This window comes from Megascapheus bottae, chromosome 11, assembly GCF_031878675.1.
Source record: "Megascapheus bottae isolate mThoBot1 chromosome 11, mThoBot2.hap1, whole genome shotgun sequence".
NCBI lineage: Eukaryota > Metazoa > Chordata > Mammalia > Rodentia > Geomyidae > Megascapheus > Megascapheus bottae.
Window position 1 is genome coordinate 56297258 of NC_143519.1, and position 21356 is coordinate 56318613.

General features: G+C 39.3%; 1 protein-coding gene, 1 long non-coding RNA gene and 2 other non-coding genes across 6 annotated transcripts; 1 reads left to right on the plus strand and 3 right to left on the minus strand.

The window, feature by feature from the left end:
• The first annotated feature begins 30 nt into the window (after positions 1 to 30).
• On the plus strand, positions 31 to 19943 carry Nek3 (NIMA related kinase 3). Of its 3 annotated transcripts, none has more exons than XM_090342315.1 (16): positions 31 to 77; positions 1330 to 1499; positions 3879 to 3972; positions 4061 to 4158; positions 4750 to 4833; positions 7017 to 7084; positions 7176 to 7262; positions 8829 to 8883; positions 10686 to 10886; positions 12359 to 12425; positions 14144 to 14193; positions 15759 to 15861; positions 16710 to 16859; positions 17928 to 18062; positions 18938 to 19061; positions 19859 to 19943. In XM_090342315.1, the coding sequence occupies exons 2-16, from the start codon at positions 1338 to 1340 to the stop codon at positions 19941 to 19943; spliced, it is 1563 nt and encodes a 520-aa protein (XP_090198441.1). In that variant the 5' UTR covers positions 31 to 77; positions 1330 to 1337. The 3 variants fall into 3 exon arrangements, with proteins under 3 accessions (XP_090198441.1, XP_090198443.1, XP_090198442.1); XM_090342317.1 differs by having other exon boundaries at positions 14147 to 14193; XM_090342316.1 differs by lacking the exon at positions 31 to 77 and adding an exon at positions 209 to 418.
• LOC150057120 (U4 spliceosomal RNA) lies at positions 11303 to 11443 on the minus strand. Its single transcript, XR_016537219.1, has one exon. It is a non-coding gene; the product is annotated as a U4 spliceosomal RNA (small nuclear RNA).
• LOC150057121 (uncharacterized) lies at positions 12620 to 19934 on the minus strand. Its single transcript, XR_016537135.1, has 3 exons — positions 19834 to 19934; positions 16831 to 16932; positions 12620 to 12948 (listed from the first exon to the last, which is right to left on the minus strand). It is a non-coding gene; the product is annotated as an uncharacterized LOC150057121 (long non-coding RNA).
• LOC150057122 (U6 spliceosomal RNA) lies at positions 14787 to 14889 on the minus strand. The gene has a single exon (XR_016537203.1). It is a non-coding gene; the product is annotated as a U6 spliceosomal RNA (small nuclear RNA).
• Positions 19944 to 21356: the final 1413 nt, after the last annotated feature.

Consider the following 21356-nt stretch of genomic DNA (forward strand, 5'->3'; position numbering starts at 1 on the left):
GAGAAACAACCCGCCAGAGGCCCGCCCCGCGGAAGTGCTCGGGTGCCTGGGGTGGAGGAGTGGCGGGCGTCCAGGAGGTGAGTGAGGAGAGACCAGCGTCCCACTACCCGCCTCGGGGGCGCGGTGGGGAAAGGGAACCTGGGACTCGAGGGGGCGCGCACTGGTTTGGGATGGGCGTTCCGGACGTTCGGCCCGGCGCCGACTCCAGTTTTCAGCTGGGCCCGCCCGCTCCCCGCTCCCACGCGTGAACTTACGGTAGGTCCACGAGAAGTGGACCCACTGTGCGGAGCTGGTGTTCAAGCTCAGAGGAACTGAGTGCCTGCTCTCAAGGATGCATTACGGTGCGCACTGTGGCCGAATCTGAGGCTCACCTGTGATGGGGACAATTGCAGATCACTTGATACATACTGTATACTGTGTGTGTGCATTTTTAACTTAATAATTTTAATGTATGTTGCATACGGAATAATTGTATATTACATATGAAATATTGCATATATTGCATATATTGCATTCCCATATGTGTATATATTGTGTAGTACACTGTATATATATATATGTAATGTATATGGATATAAATATATAAAGTTATATGAATAAATATGGATATGTAATCTATTTACTTTGCCAAATTTTATTCAAGCCTACATATTATTGGCTGTAGTACTGAGTAGGGGCGATGGGAATAAATGTGGCAGAAAGGACCAAGTTATTTGTAATATATATATATATATATATACACACATACACTATATATACATATGTGTATTTGACATATATATTTGTCGTATATTTTTACCTATATATATATATTTGACCTTATATAATATATAGGTAAAAAGGAGGGAGGGCAAACAAATAGAGGAACTATATGCAAATACAGTATCTTAATACTTTCATGTACATAGGTGAAAATGGCACCAGGTAACTTGTGGGGTAGGTGGGGTTGGGCAAGAATGATGGAAGGTGTGATGTGACAAATTGATCAAGATACATTATAGTGATAAACTGATGTGCATATGCCTATATAATGGAATTTTACTCATCCATCAAACAGTATGGTGTTTGCCAGGAAATGAATGGACCTGGAAAAAGAAAATATATGTTAAGTCTGTAAGGCTCAGAGAGACAAAGGGCACATGGTTTCTCTCATCTGTAAAAGTTAGACCTAACATAAGCAAATGTAAATGTGTACAGTGTCACATGTGTAGATACACAGACAAAATGGACTGAACTGGTATGGGGCAGGGGTAGATTCTCATGGTGTAACTCCTTAGAACAAGTAACTTAGAGTTTACAAAATGTGTTTCTGTGTTCAATGTGTTTAAGGAGAGCTGATGGGGACGTTGGGAATGGAGCCTGCTGCCCAGCAGATGCCCAGCATGGATGACTACAAAGTCCTGAGGGTGATCGGCGAGGGCTCCTTTGGCAGGGCTCTTTTGGTTCGGCAGGAAAGGAGCAGTCAGATGTTTGCCATGAAAGAAATCAGGCTTCCTAAGGTTATTGCTGATAATCGTACATCACATTGACAGTGAACTTGAAGTTTGTAGGCATATTCTTCGGGGTTAACATGCTGTCTTCTTTGTGTAAAAATCTGTCATCAGTTTATTTATTATAAGGGTTTGATATATTTTATGAAGTTCTTAGGATGGTATAATTAATGAAAGCGAAAATTTCTCAATATGTACGTTTTATTTTATCTCTGTTAGTTGGTAGTAATTTCTCATTTCATATCTTTGCCACAAGCAACTCAGGTGCAGTAGTAAGGATGAAAGAACATAATGTCTAAAGGGTATCCATGTATGGGAATTAATGCACCATCTATCTGGCAAATATCATGTAATCCTTCTATTAATTATAATAAAATATATGGAAAAAATAATAATTAAAAAAAGAAATGAAAAGAAGAAAAGGAAAATAGATTCTTAATTACTTAATCACTATTTTCAAGTAATTCATTCATAATGATGTAATATTTTTTAGCAAAGAAATTGAGTTATTTTGCAATATATTAATAATCCTTCTGTTGAAATATATTACCAATTTGAAAAACACTTGGTATGATTTAAAACAGTATTATATTCACACGGTTTTATCAGTTGATTACCACATATTGTTCTCTGATATTATTCCTGTGTGACATAGGAAAATATGACAAGCAACTAATGCATTTTTTTGTATATTACTTGAGAATCTGTAGAAGCTCTGCTAAGTCTTCATCAGTTGTTAGCTAATTTGAAATTTATAATTTCCTACTTATGCTGAATCTGTTATTAGCATTCTTATTATGTTTTTGCACTGTATTTCCTTAGTGTTTTAGAGAGCAAAAACTAGCAAATGCTAGTTTTGACCTCCCATTCAATAATAAACATACATATACATGTATAAATATAAAATATTTTACAACAAAAGCAAAAAAAAAGAAAGAACATAATGTCTAGTGAAGAACAATAAAAAAGTGCAAACCTTCAGTTATGAGAAAATGAACTCTGTGGATTAGTTTGTGAGTCTTAATTCCCTGTGTACTAATTATTGATGTGTATTTTAGTTTTTCTATGAGAGAATCCATATTGTAAAGATCACTTAATATTTTGATCAAGATTTTTAAACTATATATATATATATTTTTGCCGGTCCTGGGCTTGAGCTCAGAGCCTGAGCACAGTCCTTGGACTTTCTCAAGGCTAGAGCTCTACCCCTTGAGCCTCAGCACCACTTCTGGCTTTTTTCTACATGTGGTACCGAGGAATCGAACCCGGGTCTTCATGCATGCTAGGCAAGCACTTTAACCACTAGGCCAAATTCCTGGCCCCTAAACTATATTTTAATAAGAAAGTTCACAGAGTGTTAAGCATTTTTCCTTTGGATATCAAATTTGACTAGGCATTATAATTTGCATTTTTAACATGTTCCTAAGTTGTTGATCCTGCTGGTCTCAGAGATCTTGTGCTAAAGTCAGTTTTCCTCCCTCCCTCCATTTCTTCCTAAGGCCTTCTTGCCTTCTTTCCCTCATTTTCTTTCTCCCTTTCCTTCCCTCCCTTCCTTTCTTTCTCCCTTCCTTCCTCCCTTCTTTTCTTCCTTCTTTTGCTGTGGCTCTAAGCCAGAACTTTATAAATGCCAGTCAAGAACTCTTTCACTAAGCTATATTATACCTCCAAGCCTTGTGGAAGTTTCTTGATTATAAGCTAAGTTTCAAAATTCCATCTGTCACAAATTAATGATAATTAATTTGGGAAACTTACTTTTCAGTATTGCTTTTGTCTATCCTCTGGCATATTCTTTTTATCTGGGCCAGCGGCTGTTAAAATAGTCCTGACATTGAGCACAGAAAATACGTGGTTTTTCTTTTACGATATACTATTTTTCATTGGCATACTGGCTTTCCAAGTCATATGATGTGTTTGCAGACATTAAAACTAGTTTATGGGGCCTGGGAACATAGCCTAGTAGCAGAGTGCTCGCCTCGCATGCACAAAACCCTGGGTTTCAATTCCTCGGTACCACATACATAGAAAAAGCTTGAAGTGGTGCTGCAGCTCAAGTGGCAGAGCGCTAGCCTTGAGTAAAATGTGTTCAAGGACAGTGTGCAGGCCTTGAGTTCAATCTCCACAACTGGCAGAAAAAGCAAAAACAAAAAACAACAAAACTAGTTTATGTTCTCTAAGTTTAGGAAATTAAAAAACAGCATAAAAATGTGAAGGGATCTGCTCAAGCATGCAAGAAGGAATAGGCGTAGTTCAAACATCTTTCTTTTGGAGTCAAATACAGTTTTATAAACCTGCGTGCAACATTAAAGACATGTACAAACTATACTAAACAGTGGGAAGTAGATTTTAAAATTCGATATTAAATTACTCTTGTTTGAACTTTTCTCCTAGTCTTTCTCTGGTACACAGAATTCTAGGAAAGAGGCTATTCTGTTAGCCAAAATGAAACACCCCAATATTGTGGCCTTTCGAGAATCATTTGAAGGTAAATATGAACCTTCCCATATATGTCTACTGCTTCATTTGCTTTATAGTCTCTCTGGTTCTCCCACTGAGTTTTGTATTTGTTTTAGCTGAAGGACATCTGTATATTGTGATGGAATATTGTGAAGGAGGGGATCTAATGCAGAAGATTAAACAGCAAAAAGGAAAATTATTTCCTGAAGATATGGTAAGACCTTGACTTAATATGTTTCTCTCAAAATTCAGAAGCAACTCTCCCCATAAACAGCATATTAATTAAAATGAAAGCATTGGGAACTGTGATTACTTAGCTCAATGTCCTGGTTTCTGAGGCCTGCCTTGGGAAACAGAGGAAGCTGGAGAAGAAGAGGCAGGAAAAAGAAAGATCTTGTTTCTAAGTCCATTTCCTTTAGTTTACAGTATTTAGTTTGCTTTTCTTAGGCTAGCTTTGTCCTCAGATCTCAGCCTCTTGAGTAGCTAAGATTATATGCATGAACCACTGGTACCCTGCCAGTGACTCATGTAGTTCACTTAATAATGAACTACTTTTATATGTGCATTTGAAAATATTTTGTTTGGTTAAATATAGTGGACATTTCATCAGAAATATCTGTTTAGTTCCTACATAAAAATGAAAGGACATGAGAATCACAGGTTTTCCCATGTATTTTTTCATGAGTTCTGAACACACAGGTAAAAACCCTGGTTAAATAAGATCTATAGCTAATTCTTTGGGATTTGGGGTGAACACAAAGCAGATGCTGCATTTTTATAGCTGCTGCCTAATTTTTGCTTACAGATACTTAACTGGTTTACACAAATGTGTCTTGGAGTAAATCACATTCATAAGAAACGTGTGCTGCACAGGGATATCAAGTCCAAAGTGAGTAAAGGATCCAAAATGATTCTATTATCTTTTTTTTTCTTTTTGCTGGACTGTATTTCTCCTGTTCATGTTTTCTGTCATAGCATACCCTGTGGGCATAGCAGGTAGACACCGTGATCAGTCAGCTCCTTCTATCATGCTATTTTTTCTAATCTTCTGCCTGAGACAGTCTCAAACTGCTTTCTTCCAGATCTTAGCCTCTCAAATAGAGGGATTATAGATAGTCAGCTGCTAGTACCTAGCTACAATTAGGGATTTTTTTAAATAAAAAAAAAACTTCCCTCAGTATTCAAAAAGCTTGGAAAAAATTATATTAAATTAAGTAAGTCAGACCCAGAGAAACAAAGTTTTCATGGTTTCTCTCGTTGGTGATAGCATGTACCTATAAATATGTGAATAAAGATGTTGGGTGATATATAAGTAGTTACAGATGAATTAACTGTTGTATAATAGACTCTATGGAGAACTCAAATAATGTAATCTTTTAGAAAGACTAGATCAAAACCCAACAAAATCAACATGAGGAAATGAGTACAAGCAAGTGGGGATGGGGCCACGCGGAGCGAGGTACACTAATGAGGGAGGAGAGGAGGGATATTAGAGTCAAGAATTCATTATATATGCCACAGAATTATGAAAAGTAAGGAAGGGGTGAGTGGAAGGGAGATGAGGATGTTGAAGGAGCGACACTGACCAGGATGCATTAATGTAGTGCATATGAATATCGTAAGTGGTTTTGTATTATGGCACCTCTTTTATGGTACCTAAAGTTACTTAAAGATTAACATTTAAGGGGCCAGTAGATTGGCCTACTGGCAGATTGCTTGCCTAGCATGCACAAAGACCACATATATAGAAAAGCTGTAAGTGGTGCTGTGGCTTAAGAGGTAGAGCACTAGCCTTGAGGAAAGCCCAAGGACAGTGCTCCAGCCCTGAGTTCAAGGCCCAGGATTGGCAAAAAAAAAAAAAAAAAAAAAAAAGATAAGCATTAAAAAAATTCCCTAGCTTTAAGACTATTTATAGTGTCAAATGCAATGTGTTTTTTTTGTTGTTTTTTTTTTTCCTTTTTTGCCAATCCTGGGCTTGAGCTCAGGGCCTGAGCACTGTCCTTGGACTTTCTCAAGGCTAGAGCTCTACCACTTGAGCCTCAGCACCACTTCCGGCTTTTTCTATATATGTGGTACCAAGGAATCGAACCCCGATCTTTGTGCATGCTAGGCAAGCACTTTAACCACTAGACCAAACACCCGGCCCTCAAATGCAATGTTTTGAGATATATATATATATATATATATATATATACACACATATATATTCTGTGTAATGATTAAATCATGTCAGTTAACGTCTATGACTTCGTGTACTGTTTTGTGCTTAGAACATTTAAGGCCTACTCTTGAACTGGGAGTGTAAGTTCAACTCAAGTAAATATATAAATCAATAAGTAAAATAATCAATAAGTAAAGTTAGTTTCTTCATTGTTAGTAATATATTAACTATCATCACTGGGTTGTGCAGTAGTAGATCTTTGCAACTTGCTTATCCTAACTAAAACTGTTCTTTGACCTAATTATATTTTCTGTGAAAAAGCCATTGAAATCTATGTTGTGATACACATTAGTACATTCCTGAATCTTTAATATATTTTTTCCAGAGGTACCGGGGCTTGAACTCAGAGCCTCAATACTCTCACTTTGCTTTCATGCTCTAAATTAGTGTTCTACTGCTTGAGCTACACCTCTCGTTTCCAGCTTTTTGCTGGTTCATTAGAGACAAGTCTCTCAAATTTGTGTGCTTGAGCTGGCTTCACACCACAATCTTCAGATCTTAGCTTCCTGAGTAGCTAAGGTTACAGATGGAAGCCACCAGTGGCCCAGATTCTCCCTGGACCTTTTAATGGCCACTGACAAAGTCTGTCTCTTCTCCTGTGGAAAAAGAAATGGTCAGTACCTGGGCTTGCCACTTGGAGTCACTCTGACCCAGGTTCCCAGTAGGCTGATCAGATCTGCTGATGAAATCTGAACCCTGGCTGTTAGACTTCACAGCAGTCATTCCTGAATTCTCAACAGAGACAAGAATGGCTGTCAGCATTTCTAACCATCAGCAGCAGTCTTTGAGGGCGTCTTCTGAGTTTTGTTTGAATGATAAAAACATAACAAAGTTTTTCTTTTATGATGCAGAATGTCTTCCTCACCCAAAATGGAAAAGTGAAATTAGGAGATTTTGGATCTGCCCGTCTGCTCTCCAAGTATGTGTACCTCCTTTATTATAGCAAAAGTAACAGAATACTCATGTCCAGGAATATTTTCTAATCATTGTGTGCCTTTTTGTGATTTTAGTCCCATGGCATTTGCTTGTACATATGTGGGAACACCTTATTATGTACCTCCAGAAATTTGGGAAAACTTGCCTTATAATAATAAAAGGTAAGTGGCACCAGGTTGACTGGTTCTGGGTTTTATAGCCTGCTTGGATATATAGATAATCAGGTTATGATGGGAGACACAAATGACAGATACGGGGTATCTGCAGATACACGGAGAAAAGGGAGATAGCATGCAGTCACAGCGAATCATGGTTATAGACTTTGGGTAAGGTTAAGTACACATTTTCAACTTTTCTGTAGGCTTGCAATTTCACAAAATTAAAAGCTAGAAGAAGCAGTTGATAAAAAGTTAAACTAAGAGTATCAGAGAGGAAGAAGTCTGGGTTGGTATTTTAAAAAAGTTAACACGAAGAAGTAGTATGTGAAACCCACGTTGGAATTCCCCTGATTTTGAAGAGCTATTTTGTGGAAGAATTTGCTGTCTTGTTCTCTTTGTTTTGGAATATAGAGGGTGAAGAAAAGTCCTGATAGGTACCATTTAGCTTATAAGAAAGTAACGCATAATAACCACGCTCCTGTGGCTCACACCTATAGTTCTAGCTACTTGGAAGGCTGAGATATGAGGATCACAGTTGGAAGCTAGCCCAGGCAGGAAAGTCAGAGAGATTCATATCTCCAATTAACCACCAAATGATCTAGAAGTGGAGGTGTAGCTCAAGTGGGGACAATACCATGGTTCTGAGTTGAAGCCTCAGGACCAGTACACAATGAATGAATGAATGAACAAGGAAATACATTTCTACTTGGACAGAACAGACACTAAGGCAGAGAGCTGTCCATCAGATGTTGTCAAGCACCAGTGCTGTGTGCAGGACAATCAGATGGGGGTTGTCCCCAGTGTCTTCAGAGTCCTTCCAACTATGATAATCTGGGTCTGCACAGATTCCTTCTTGCTACTGAATTCCCAAATGCTCTGAAGTGTTATTAATCCATCTTGATTTGTAGTGGTAGGTTTTTTTTTTTTTTTTTTTTTGCCAGTCCTGGGCTTGAGCTCAGGGCATGAGCACTGACCTTGGGCTTTCTCAAGGCTAGAGCTCTACCATATGAGCCTCAGCACCACTTCGGGCTTTTTTCCCAGGAACCGAACCTGGGTCTTTGTGCATGCTAGGCAAGCACTCTACCACTAGGCCAAACTCCTGGCTCTGTAGTGGTAGATTTTTGAGGAGTAGAGAGCATTTTCATGAAGATGACTCTTAATAAATATGTGCTAGAACAAAATTACTGTATGTTTTATCTTTTTTTTTTTTTTTTTTTTTGCTGGTCATGGGGCTTGAACATGGGCGCTGTCCCTGAGCTCTTTAGCTCAAGGCTACTGTCCTACCCTTGAGCCACAAATCCACTTCACCTTTTCTAGTGATTAACTGGAGATAAAAGTTTCAGTCTTTAGTGCCTGGTCTGGCTTTGAACCTCAATCCTCAGATCTCAGCCTCCTGAGTTGCTAGGATTCCAGGTGTGAGCCACCGTGCCTGGCTGTATGTTTTATCTTAATACCTAAGAATTAGTTATGGTACTTATTAAGGGTAGGATACCCTAAATTTTTCATTGATAGAAAATGCTTATCATATAACTCATAGCCCATTTGTTATCTTTATCTCTATTCCTCCAGTGACATCTGGTCCTTGGGATGCATTCTGTATGAGCTATGTACTCTTAAACATCCAGTAAGTATGCTACACACGAGGAATAGCAGTGTGTGGTTATATCTTGTGAGCACTAAGAAATGGGCCAATCCCAATAGGCAGTTCTCCTCCCAGGAAAAATTCGTTATAAACACTTCATTTGCTATTATCTCTGCCTTGAGGAAACTGTGTAATAATAGGAAATGTTTATTGTGTCATTTCTGCAGTTCTATGTGTAGCTTTTCTTTCTTTTTGATGTCTTTTGTCCTTAAACACATGTAACACAAAACTCTCTCTGTTGGAAGTGGTGCTGTGGCTCAAATGATGGAGTGATTGTCTCGAGCTGAAGAGCTCAGAGCCAGCACCCAAGGCCACAGTACAAGCCCCATCACCGGCAAAAAAAATTCACTGCTGCTGATTTTTATTAGTATATGTTAATTGTATAATGTAATGGATTCCTTATGACATTTTATGTGTGTATATAATGTACTTTGATAATATCTGTCCCTCTAGTACCCTCTTATTCTCCCTCTCCTCTCTCACTGATTCCTTTCCCTTTCCCAAATAGACCTCTCTTTCTTTCTTTTTTTTTCTTTCTCTCCCCTTCCTTCCTTTCCCTTCCTCCCTTCCTTCCCCCCTTCCCCTCTTCCTCTTCCCCTTCCCTTCCCCTTCCCTTTCCCTTCCTCCCTCTCCCTCTCCCTCTCCCTGTCCCTCTCCCTGTCCCTGTCCCTGTCCCCCTCCCTCCCTCCCTCCCTCCCTCCCTCCCTCCCTCCCTCCCTCCCTCCCTCCCTCCCTCTCCCTCCCTCCCTCCCTCCCTCCCTCCCTCCCTCCCTCCCTCCCTCCCTCTCTCTCTCTCTCTCTCTCTCTCTCTCTCTCTCTCTCTCTCTCTCTCTCTCTCTCTCTCTCTTCTCTCTTTCCTTTCTTGTCCTGGGGTGTGAACACAGGGCCTAGACACTGTCCTTGAGCTTTCTCAAAGCTGATTCTCTACCACTTGAGCCACAGCACCACTTCTGACTTTATGTATGTGGTACCAAGGAATCAATCCCGGGCTTTGTGCATGCTAGGCAAGTACTCTACCACTAGGCCACACTCCCAGCGCTTTATAGTTTGAGGAGCATTTGTGTGTGTTGCAGAGTGGCTATAACACATGTGGGAGGGTGGAGGGGAGGGTGTCATGGGACTTGAACTCAGCCTGGGTACTGTCCCTGAGCTCTTCAGCTCAAGGCTACCACCCTACCCCTGGACCTGGGCATTGTCCCTGAGCTCTTAAGCCCAAGGGTACCACCCTACCCTTGAGTCAAGCCCCACTTCTCTTTTCTAGAGGTTAATTGGAGATGAGCGTCTCAGGTCCTTTTGTGCCTGAGCTGGCTTTGAACCTTGATCCTCAGATCTCAGCTTCCTGAGTAGCTACATGTGTGAACCACCATGCCCAACTGGCTGTACCATTTTCTATACTCCCTTTTAACAGTTTCACTTTTCATCAGAGTTTCCTGAAGAGAATATTTCCTTAATAGATATTTTTCCTATATATTTTAAGAAAAAAAATTAGGTATTGGCTCTGTGCCTGCTAGGAAAGATATTCTACCACTTGAGCCATACTCCAGCCCTAAAAAATAATTAAACAAAAAAATAGGTTAATAACTCCTACTATTTGGAAGTAGTTTATTATGCAGCACAATTGTCATGAAACGAATCCCTATTGCTCTTCTGTTGAACCATCACTTCTTGAAGGAAAAGTGACCAGTTAGCAAGTCCTTTTATAAAGTTAAATATGAAATCAAGCTTGGTTGTTCTGATTTCCATTTTATTTTCCTGTTACCTTTTTAAATTCTTTAACTTTTCAGTTTCAAGCAAATAGTTGGAAGACTCTTATCCTCAAAATATGCCAAGGGTCCATCCGTCCACTGCCGTCTCACTATTCCTATGAGCTCCAGTATCTGATCAAGCAGATGTTTAAGCGAAACCCCTCCCAGCGCCCCTCGGCTACCACACTGCTCTCCAGGCGAAGCTTAGCTCCATTGGTCCAGACTTGCTTACCTGCTGAGGTATGGTTCCAACTTTCAGGAATATGAAAGACTGCCTAAAGTCTAATTAAGCTTGGCAGTAGAGGCTCACTTCTATAAAACTAGCCACTCAGGCGGCTGAGCTCTGATTATCATGGTTCAAAGCCAGCCCAGGCCAGAAAGCCCATGACATTCTTATCTCCATTTAACCACCAAACATAGCTGTGGGTGGAGGTATGGATCAAGTAGTAGAGTTCTAGCCTTGAGCTCTCAGAAGCAATGCCCAGATCTGAGTTCAAGCCTCAGGACTGGCACCATAGGAAACAAAAATTCTAATTACTCAGGAATGAATATTAATACCTCTCTTTTCTCCTTCCCACAGTGCCATGCTGCAAGAATAGTCACTTGCAGCTTGTGTACTCACCAAATTGATTTTGTTTTTGTTTCTTTTAATTCATTCTTTGTAGAGTTTGTCAAAAATTGCTAATACCAACTATATTTCAAGTCGTCATGGTGGGGTATTGGGAAGAGTTTTCAATTAGCAATAGTCTTGCCTTGGATAAACCTCATTGGCTATGATACTGCCACTGTGCAAAGCTTCCACATTGTTTTATAGATACATAAACATCATCTATATTTGTCTTTCTATCTATATGTACTTCCATTTATTGAGTTTACTTTTTTCTTTTAATGCTGGGAATCAAACTCAGGACTTTAAGCATGCCAAGTACATACTGAACTTGGTTTTATTGTTATTGTTTTGTGGATGCCAGAGTTTCAACTCAGGCCTTATCCTTGTTTGTTCAGCCTGCACTCTACAGGCTGGCTTTTTGCTGGTTATTTTGATGATGGACTCTCAAGAACTTTTCTGCCTAGGATGTTATCCAGCCTTAATCCTTTTGGTCTCAGTATCTTCAGTAACTAGGACAATAGATGAGAGCTACTGGCACCTGGCTGGATTTTTGTGTGTGCAAGAGGTGCAGGGGTGGGCCTGTATGTGCTGGTAGCTTGGCTTTTTTGCTCAAGGCTGGTACTCTGGGTGTTTTTGTTTTTGTTTTTTGGCTTGAACTCGGGGCCTGAACACTGTCCCTGAGCCTTTTTGTTTAAGGCTATTACTGTTCTACCATTTGGGCCACAACTTTATTTCCAGCTTTTTGCTGGATAACTGGAGAAATGATATGAACTTTCCTGCTTGGGCTGTCTTGGAACTGTGATCCTCAGATCTCAGCCTCTTGAGTAGCTAGGATTACAGGTGTGAGCCAAGTGCTTGGCTGGCTTTGAAAACAGGTTCTATTAAGTTGGATTCAAATTCAGAATCCTGCCTCAACTTCCCAAATAGCTAGGATTGTATCCAACTCCTTTATATGTTTCTTTAAGTGGTATTTTTATGTTTGATCTTGAAATAAGGAAAAGGATACAGAGTGAAATAAGATGCTGAAGAATGTTAGTAGTTAAATGATACAACGGCAATGTCTAAAGAAGAATGTCTTCAAGCTCTCCATGTTAAATTTCAGATCCTTACAGAATATGGAGAACAGATACTCAATGAAGTATGTGAGCGTCATACACCAAGGAAAAAGGGTAAGCATTTACATTTAAAAAAACACAAAACAGTAAACAAAGAAAAGACAAAAGTGATTTTTCAAGCTATTGGACACTTCCAATATCAGATGTATCCTTCAAACTGAAATTCCCTTTGTGTTAATTTATATATAATTAGGTATACTTTAGCTTTCTGGGATCAAGAAAAGAACCTGGTTTGGATAGGTTAGGGATGGATGTGTCATATTAGTGCTTTATTATATATGGCCATGGACCCTAAATGTGCTAGATCTCCTCGTATTTCTTACCACGTGTTACAAGTTAGGTAGGAGACTTTTTGTAGACTGACGTAGGAATCTATGCTGTGTGTTCAGATCCTGCCGGGCCTATCTCTGCATATTCCATTCTCCTGGTTGTGAAGCAGGTCTCCTTCACACGCAGGGTCTTTTGCCCTACTAGTACTTAATCACCTCAGGAAGGGAGGGAGGTCAGAGAATTTTGGTGACCACTTTGAAGAAGAGAAATCGCGGTGTCCGTGGCCAATCCTGGCACAAACAAGGAACTGTTGAAAGGAAGATAAAAATGATCAGAAAGACAGAAAGAGAATTTATTTTCTGAAGCCTATAGTGCCCCGAGATTACATTCATTTACCTTTCTTGCTTTAACGCTATTCTAAGGCTACTTCAGGAATAAAGACACAAGGCCAAATAAACAAAACAAATATTAGTTTAAGTCATTTGGAAAATAACAACTGCTATGGGGGTTATGAGCCAGGAAGTGTGCATAGAATCTGTAATACTTATGTCACAATATCACAGGTGTAAACTGTTGTCTTAGAATCCACCTTTTTTTCTCCATTACTTAAAAAGATATCCAGTCCTTGTTTTACCAATTTCATTGATGTTGGTTTTACTTTTAGTATTATTCTATAGCTTTTGTTCACATCATAGGTAGTAGGAAACCCTAGCTGAGACAAGATGAAGAAAAGATGGTACGAGTACAGTCTCACTATTTCTACAGGAGAGGAATAAAAAGTTGGTGAAATGCCAATTGGCCCCTGTGTCTGATGGTATGTCCATGTGTTGACAATACAGCAAATGTGAGGACAGGGCCCATGTGTAACATGCACACGCTTGTGATCTCATTGTCTGTCATCATAGCTGAATATCTATGATGAGTCTTTAAAGGCTAGGTGAATTAGGGGCATAAACTGCAGAGCTCTGCCAAAGGAAAATGAAGCAGGAGCCATTCCTCTGAAAGGGACCAGAGATCTTCTTGCGACTCCTGACACTTTCCTGTATGAGATAAGTAGGCAGGCATCCCTTCTTGAGAGAGATATTTGTCTCTACTACAATAGCTATGAGGACCACAGATTCCACTAGCTAGTGTGTGATAAAGGAAATAGAGAGTTTCAAGTACACAGAGCCTGTTACTGTGTAGTGCTAAATGGGCTAGTATAATTAAACAGAGTCAGAATTTAGCATTAGAAAGAATGCAGTACATTATACTTGCTAGCTGACATGATGAATTGAAACCCCTTTGTATGACTACCTAATGAAATTACCTGAAAAGGACTAATGTAGCAGAAACGTTCCTGTTCCAACTGTTACCATGTAATGAAAATTTGATATCCTTATCTAGACTAACACTTTGGCATTTGACTTTAAACCTCTTTTGTCTCTCAACCTTCCTTCAGATCACATCAGAAAGTTAATGAAGTAGGCCTTCCTGAACTTTCTTTTCTCCTTGTTTTTAAGCAGACTCCAGTAGACTCAGAATGGCTTTGGGAAATGAAGCAAGCATGATGGTAAGTTTCTTAGAAATTAAATCTAGAAAACATGCCTCTTGAGGGGATCAGGTGTCTTTAAGTGCTATGAGATGTTTGGAAGACTGACCTGGTCCCTTCAGTCAAATTCTTTATTGTTTGGCACATGAAATCCTGGGGTTGCTGTTGTCCTGTCCTGTCTTCTGAGTCTCTTTAGATCATCAAGTATGTTGTTTGTAAAGGGAGTAAGGGAAGGAGTGACAATGTTCAAAAAAAAATGTATGCTTTACCTGACATATAGCTGTAACCCTTCTGTATATCACCTTTGGCCAGGTGCTGGTGGCCCACACCTGTAATCCTAGCTACTCAGGAGCCTGAGATCTGAGGATCACAGTTTGAAGCTCACCCATGCAGGAAAGTCCTGAAACTCTTATCTCTAATAAGCTACTCAAAAAAATCTGAAAGTGGCACTGCAGCTCAAGCAGGTAGAGCACTAAGCCTTGAGCACTGAGAGGCTCAGGGACAGAGCCCAGACTTTGAAGGATTGGCAGGAAAAGGAAGAGGAGGAGGAGGAGCAGGAGGAGGAAAGAAGCAGCAGCAGCAGCATTTTTTGTTGTTGTTGGGATAATGTGCAGAAAAATAGGAAACACTTCATGAATTTGCATGCCATCCTTGGGTAAGGTCCATGCTAGTCTTCTCTGTATCATTCCAGTTTTAGCATATGTGCTGCTGAAGCATCTTACCTTCCATTATTGAAACCTTGTTTTATCCTGGCTTTTTTTTTTTTTTCTTTTTGTCGTCAGTTGTAGGGCTTCAACCCAGGGCCTTAGTGCTGTCCCTGAGCTTTTTCACTTAGGGCTAACACTCTACTAGTTTGAGCCACAGCATCGCTTCCAGTTTTCTGATGGTTAATTGGAGATGAGAGTTTCATGGGCTTTCTTGCCCAGGCTGGCTTCAAACAACAATCCTCAGATTTCAGCCTCCTGAGTAGCTAGGATTGTAGGTATAAGCCACCAGTGCCCGACTTCTTTCTTTCTTTCTTTCTCTTTCTTTCTTTCTTTCTCTTTCTTTCTTTCTTTCTTTCTTTCTTTCTTTCTTTCTTTCTTTCTTTCTTTCTTTCTTTCTTTCTTTCTTTCTTTTTTTTGTGGGTCATGGGGGCTTGAACTCAGCCTGGGCATTGTCCCTGAGCTCTTCAGCTCAAGGCTACTACACGACCCTTGAGCCAAGCCCCACTTCCCTTTTTTTTCCTACAGGCTAATTGGAGACAAGAGTCTCAGGTCCTTTTGTTCCGGGGCTGGCTTTGAACCTTGATCCTCAGATCTCAGCCTCCTGAGTAGCTAGGATTACAGGCATGAGTTCCCATGCCCAGCAGTGGTTATGTTTGTAACCAATGATATTAATTCTTTATATGTGTGTACTCTCTATACATAAATGTGAATAAATAGTTGTTAATATGCATGTATATAATGTATATTGATATTACTATACACATATTTGAGGTTCTATAACTATTCATGCTAACTCATTAGCTTTTGTTTAAAGTTAAAATAGCTAAATATTTGTTTTCTGTGCTGCATTATTTAGTGTTTTAAATTCTTTTTTTTAAGCAAGAGGAAGAACAAAGTAGGAAGAGTAGCCATACTGATTTAGAAAATACTTACACAAATTCAATTGAAAGTGCTTTGAGGAGAATAACCAGAGGGAAAGAAGGTAAGTTATTCATTAGTTATGTGGAGAGTTGGGTCTGGGGGAGGAGGTATCATTAGCAAGTACACAGGTAGGTGTGTATTTGCCGATACAGTAATTTATTAAATGTTAGAGGAATATTTGTTTTTTATTTACCCACAGACATGTTGGGGAAGTCAGAATTGGAAGGGGTAGCCTAGTGGTAGAGCACATATTTAACGTGTTCAGATTTCAGAGTCAGTCCCCAGCACCTCCAGAACAAAGGATAAACAATAGTATTAGTCCAAAAATATTTGCTTGTTACTGACCATGAACTGTACAGCAAACTGTGTGTATGTGTGTATATTATATGTGTATTGTGCATCATGTAATATGTAAGTATATGCCTATTTTTTTGTGTGTATGTGCAGGTCGTGGGGCTTGAACTTGGCCTGGGTGCTGTCCCTGAGCTCTTCAGCTCAAGGCTACCACCCTACCCTTGAGCCAATCCCCACTTCCCATTTTCTAGAGGTTAATTGGAGATAAGAGTCTCAGGTCCTTTTGTGCCTGGGCTGGTTTTGAACCTTGATCCTCAGATCTCAGCCTGTTGAGTAGGTAGGATTACAGGCATAAGCCACTGAACCTGGCTTTTGGCTTTTTTGAAAGTCAACTTTATTTTGATACAACATTGTTTTCCCCCTAGGTTTCAGTGAACATTTCCAGATTTAAAAAAAAATTGTCTATGACTCATTTGGGGCTGACCTATCATTTTGGATTATCTTATTTTGGATTTTATTTAGACCACTGTTGCTAGATCTGGGTTTGAAAGAGAAAAGAAAGGCTTCTTGTTGAGATGAATAATCATATTGTGGCATTACATTATCATATTTTAGAGTCAGGCAATCAGCCAGACCACTTGAAGAAAACTAACTCACCAACTCCTCACAGGAGACAGTGGGAGAGGGATGTGCCAAATACAGCTCTTGCAACTTTAGAAAATGCATCTATCCTTACCTCCAGTTTACCAGCAGAGGAAAGCAGAGGTTAGTATAGTCAACTCTCTTGTTATCTTGGGGTATTGGCTGAAGATACTAAAATTCACAGATGCTCAAATTCCTAAAATAAAATGGCATAAATGGTATTTTCATAAAACCTATCCACATCCCCTTACATACTTTAAATAATCACATTACTGATAATACCTAATACAATGTAAATTCTGCATTCATTAATGAATAGTTTAGTTTAGAAAATGATATGAAAAAGGCAATACAGATTTAAATTGAAAATATCTCTGGTTCAAGGATATGGAATTTGTAGATACAGAAGATCAACTATAGTCAGAATGAATATTATTTTTTATTATGGAACACATTCTAATAATTACTCACTGTACTAGGCCTTTTTATTGTTGGCAGTGGTGGTCATGGGGCTTGAACTCAAGGCCTGGGCACTATCTCTTGAGTTTTTTTCTGCTCAAGGCTAGCACTCTACCACTTTGAGCCACAGACTTTCCTGCCTCAGATAGCCTGGAACATTGATCCTCAGGTCTCAGCCTCTTGAGTAGTTAGGATTGCTAGAGTGAGCCCCTGGTGCCTGGCCTATTTTTGTTGTTGTTGTTGTTTTGCTTTGTTTTTTAATCACTCTGAAAGATGTTTGGTGTCACATCCAAAGCATGCTCATGGCCAGGAGTTTGGCCTAGTGATAGTGCATGAAGACCCGAGTTCGATTCCTCAGTTCCACATACATAGAAAAAAAAATCAAAAAACAGAAGTGGTGCTGTGGCTCATGTGGCAGACTACTAGCCTTGAGAAAGCCCATAGATAATGCTCAGCCCTGAGTTCAAGCCCTAGAACTGGCAAAAAAAAAAAAGCATGCTTATATAGGCCAGAGTGATTTTAGTTATTGTTAAGTATAAAGTGGTACACTCCTATAGTCCCACCGCTGAGAGGCTGAGGCAGTTAAGATTATAGAAGTCGATGGCTAGTTGGGGCTATAAAAATACCTTTAGATAGATAGATAGATAGATATAATAAACTTTTAAAAGCGATCTGGAAGGTAGGTGCTAGAAATCTTTTATTTGGCACTGATTTTTACCCTTTCACAACCAGGTGGTTCTGTAATAAAGTACAGTGAAAATAATAGCCGTAAGCAGTGGCTCCGAGAGACTCCTGACACTGTGTTGAACATCCTCAAGGGTGCTGATCTCAGCCTGGCTTTCCAAACATATACGATATATAGACCAGGTAATTTTTGTCTATTAGATCATTGTAGAAACGCTTGATTATTTTTATAAGTATGGTAAAATATACATAACGTAAAACTGACTCTCTTAATCACTTTTAAATGTGCAGTTCAATAAGGCACATTTGCTGTGAGGTAAAGTTGGTCTCCAAAATTCTTTCCGCCTTACAAATCTAAGCTATACCTATGAAATAACTTGGTAGTTTACTTTCTCAGACACCTGTGATTTTAAAATTACATTTTAGGTGTTCTTGAATCTTTTCTAGCTAATCTTAAACTGTAATAAAAAATTTTCCCATAGAACTACTTTACTTATTTGCTTATTAGAGTGCTTATTTTAATTTGCTGCAGCAGATTTGTTTATTTGGCCAGTGTGTATTCAGTGGCTAGCATAAGTTAAGATTTTTTAAAAAGGTAAGAGGGTGCTTGAAATGTAGCTTAGTAGCAGAATTCTTTCACCCAGCATGCACAAAGCCCTGGTTTCAGCACTGCAAGGAAAAAGAGTAAAATTTTTTGTCTTGACTGTTAAGGCTCAACTCATGATAGAAAAGTACTCTATCACTCAGCTGCATCCCAACATCTTTTTAAATTGTTTTACCTTTGAGACAGAGTCTTGCCTAGCCTATAATACAGGTTTTTATATTTGAAGATCTTTTTGTGCGTTCATTTTTTGTGTTTTTTCCAAATATGACTGCTTCCTGGCCCTCTTTTCCATGCAATGAATTAGCTTAATTTAGCTAGGTATTATAGCTCTAGTAGTAGCTGTAGTACTTGACAGGATAAGGTTCCAAGAGTTCAAGATCAGACTGGACAACATAGAGAGACCCCATCTTACAAATAATTAATTGGCATACTTTCTGTTACTGTTCCCCTGAAGGTTCGGAAGAATTATTTAAAGGTCCTCTGTCTGAGGAAGAAATGTCAGACAATGTTGATGGAGATCATGATTCTATCATTTTGGATCCAGAGAGACTTGAACCTAGGCTGGATGAGGAGGACACGTATGTTGCAGTCTATCTAGAAAGCTTTCGAGTGTGTGTGTGTGTGTGTGTGTGTGTGTGTGTGTGTGTGTGTATTTGTCTGTGTCTCAGTGTATGGGCATTCATACCATCTTATACCGATTAATAGGACCTTGTCATATATGTTTTCATCTTAGGCCATAAGTAATACATTGTAATAAAATTGTAAATTTTTTTGCCAACTCCTGGGCTTGAACTCAGGGTCTGAACACTGTCCTTGGGCTTTCTCAAGGCTAGCGTTCTACCACTTGAGCCACAGCACCATTTCTATGTATATGGTACCAAGGAATTGAACTGGGGTTTTCGTGCATGCTAGGCAAGCACTCTACCACTAGGCCAAACTCCCAGCCCTAAAACTGTAATTTTATTATTGAGTTCCTTACTGAACCCTGCATGAATATTCCAACTTAGATTTGTTTTTATGTTGTTTATGTATGTTTGTTATTGAGACAAAACAATCAAAAAGAAGGCTTAGTATGGACTTGAACTCACTACTACCTGAACTCACCTACTACCTCTTGCCTTGGGCTTATAGGCATGTGCCACCATATATTTTTTTTTTAGTAAATTAGACTTTACCTTTAAAAAAAGATATTAGAAGCAGTGAAATAAGTGGTTTTTTTAAAGAGATGATCTATTTTTTTCTTTATTCAATTCCCTTATAGAATTTACTTTTCAAAACTTTATTGTTCTGACAGTGTTCTGTTTCAGATCCATCAACAAGAGCACACTGTGCCCTGACATAGAGGCTTACCATCCACACTGGTTTTTTTCCACAGAGATTTTGAGGAAGATGATGACAGCTCTGACTGGGTATCTGAACTGAAGAAGCAAGCTGGATGGCAGGACCTGTGTGATGGATGATGTCAAGGGAATGTGCCCGTCACATTGAATTGAATGTTTACCACTAACTAGTTTAAGTAACTAGGATCTTTACCACTAACTAGTTGTGTGATTGTAGGAAATAACTTGGCTTCTTTGAGCCTTAATCTTTTTCAACTACAGATAATGATAGCTACCTCATAGGGATGCTGACTGTAAACAGTTACAGATTTGTGATTATTACCATGTCACCTTTTTTACATTTCTTAAAGGTTTGATGATCTAAATATTTTTAATGGTAGCATAATAATGTGTGTGCTTAAAAAAAAAATAAAACCCAGTACTCTGAAGATCCTTTCCAGTGATCTACACCAGCTACTAGCAGGCAAGAAAGGGAGGGGTCTAGATCTCATCAAAGATGGCTGGCTTGTGCATGAGAACGGAGTATAGCCAAGGGTAGGCATAACATAACATGTATCAGAAACCTTGTGGACTGGAAGGGGTCCCAACATGTGTGCGTCACCATAACACACACATGCTGGGTCCTGTCATGAATTACCTCCTTTAATACTGAGAGTATTTTACTGTCTTCCCCTCACCTAGCATAGGAAACAATGCTAAAGAGAAGAATAGGGAGAAACTACCGTAGGGAAAATAGAAGGAACTGCTGAAATCCAAAACATGCATCTCTTTTTTTTTTTAAATCAATTTAACAATTATGGGAAAATGGTGGTATAGACAACCTTCCCCTCCCCCATGCATACATTTTCTTTACATTAAACATGTCATCAATAGTCTTGTCTGGTTTCTCATTCTTTCCCTGGTTTTGAAGACATTCACACTTCTACGGAATGCCAGTTAGGCATTTTGTAGATTGTCCTTGTTCTGCCCATGATTTGACGGAGGTTATGGGTTTGGGGAAAAGGTCACAGAAGTGAAGCTGTCTTTTCATCATACATATCAGGGTGTCCATGGAAATACAATACAGATACTGTTGTCTTGAGCACTTAGCTAAGGAGGTACTTGCCAGGCTCTCCACTATAGTTACCAACTTCCTGTTTCCATGCTTTATTCACCGTGTGTCACTACATCCAGTCTACTCCTGCAGAGAGGAAGTACACTCCACCTCTGTCAGGACAGAGTGTAATTCAATACTATGTCATTTGTTTCATTGCTTGGTTTGCTTATGGTCCTTGAAGTTGTTTCAGTTCGACTCCTGTGTCCCTTTGGCATACTTCCGCTTTTCCTCACATTCTATCACTATGAAAAGATGATCTAGGATCATCTTGGGCCTTCTTTGCCCCATGCCCACAATTAACTATTCCTCCAAGTAACTGTGGTTCATTCATTGGTTCAGAAAACAAGATCTGGCTGCTGGGTGTGCTTGTTGCTATTAGGCTATCATTGCTTCTGTGCCCTCTCTATGGATACTAAGTTGTGTATCTGTGTATTACA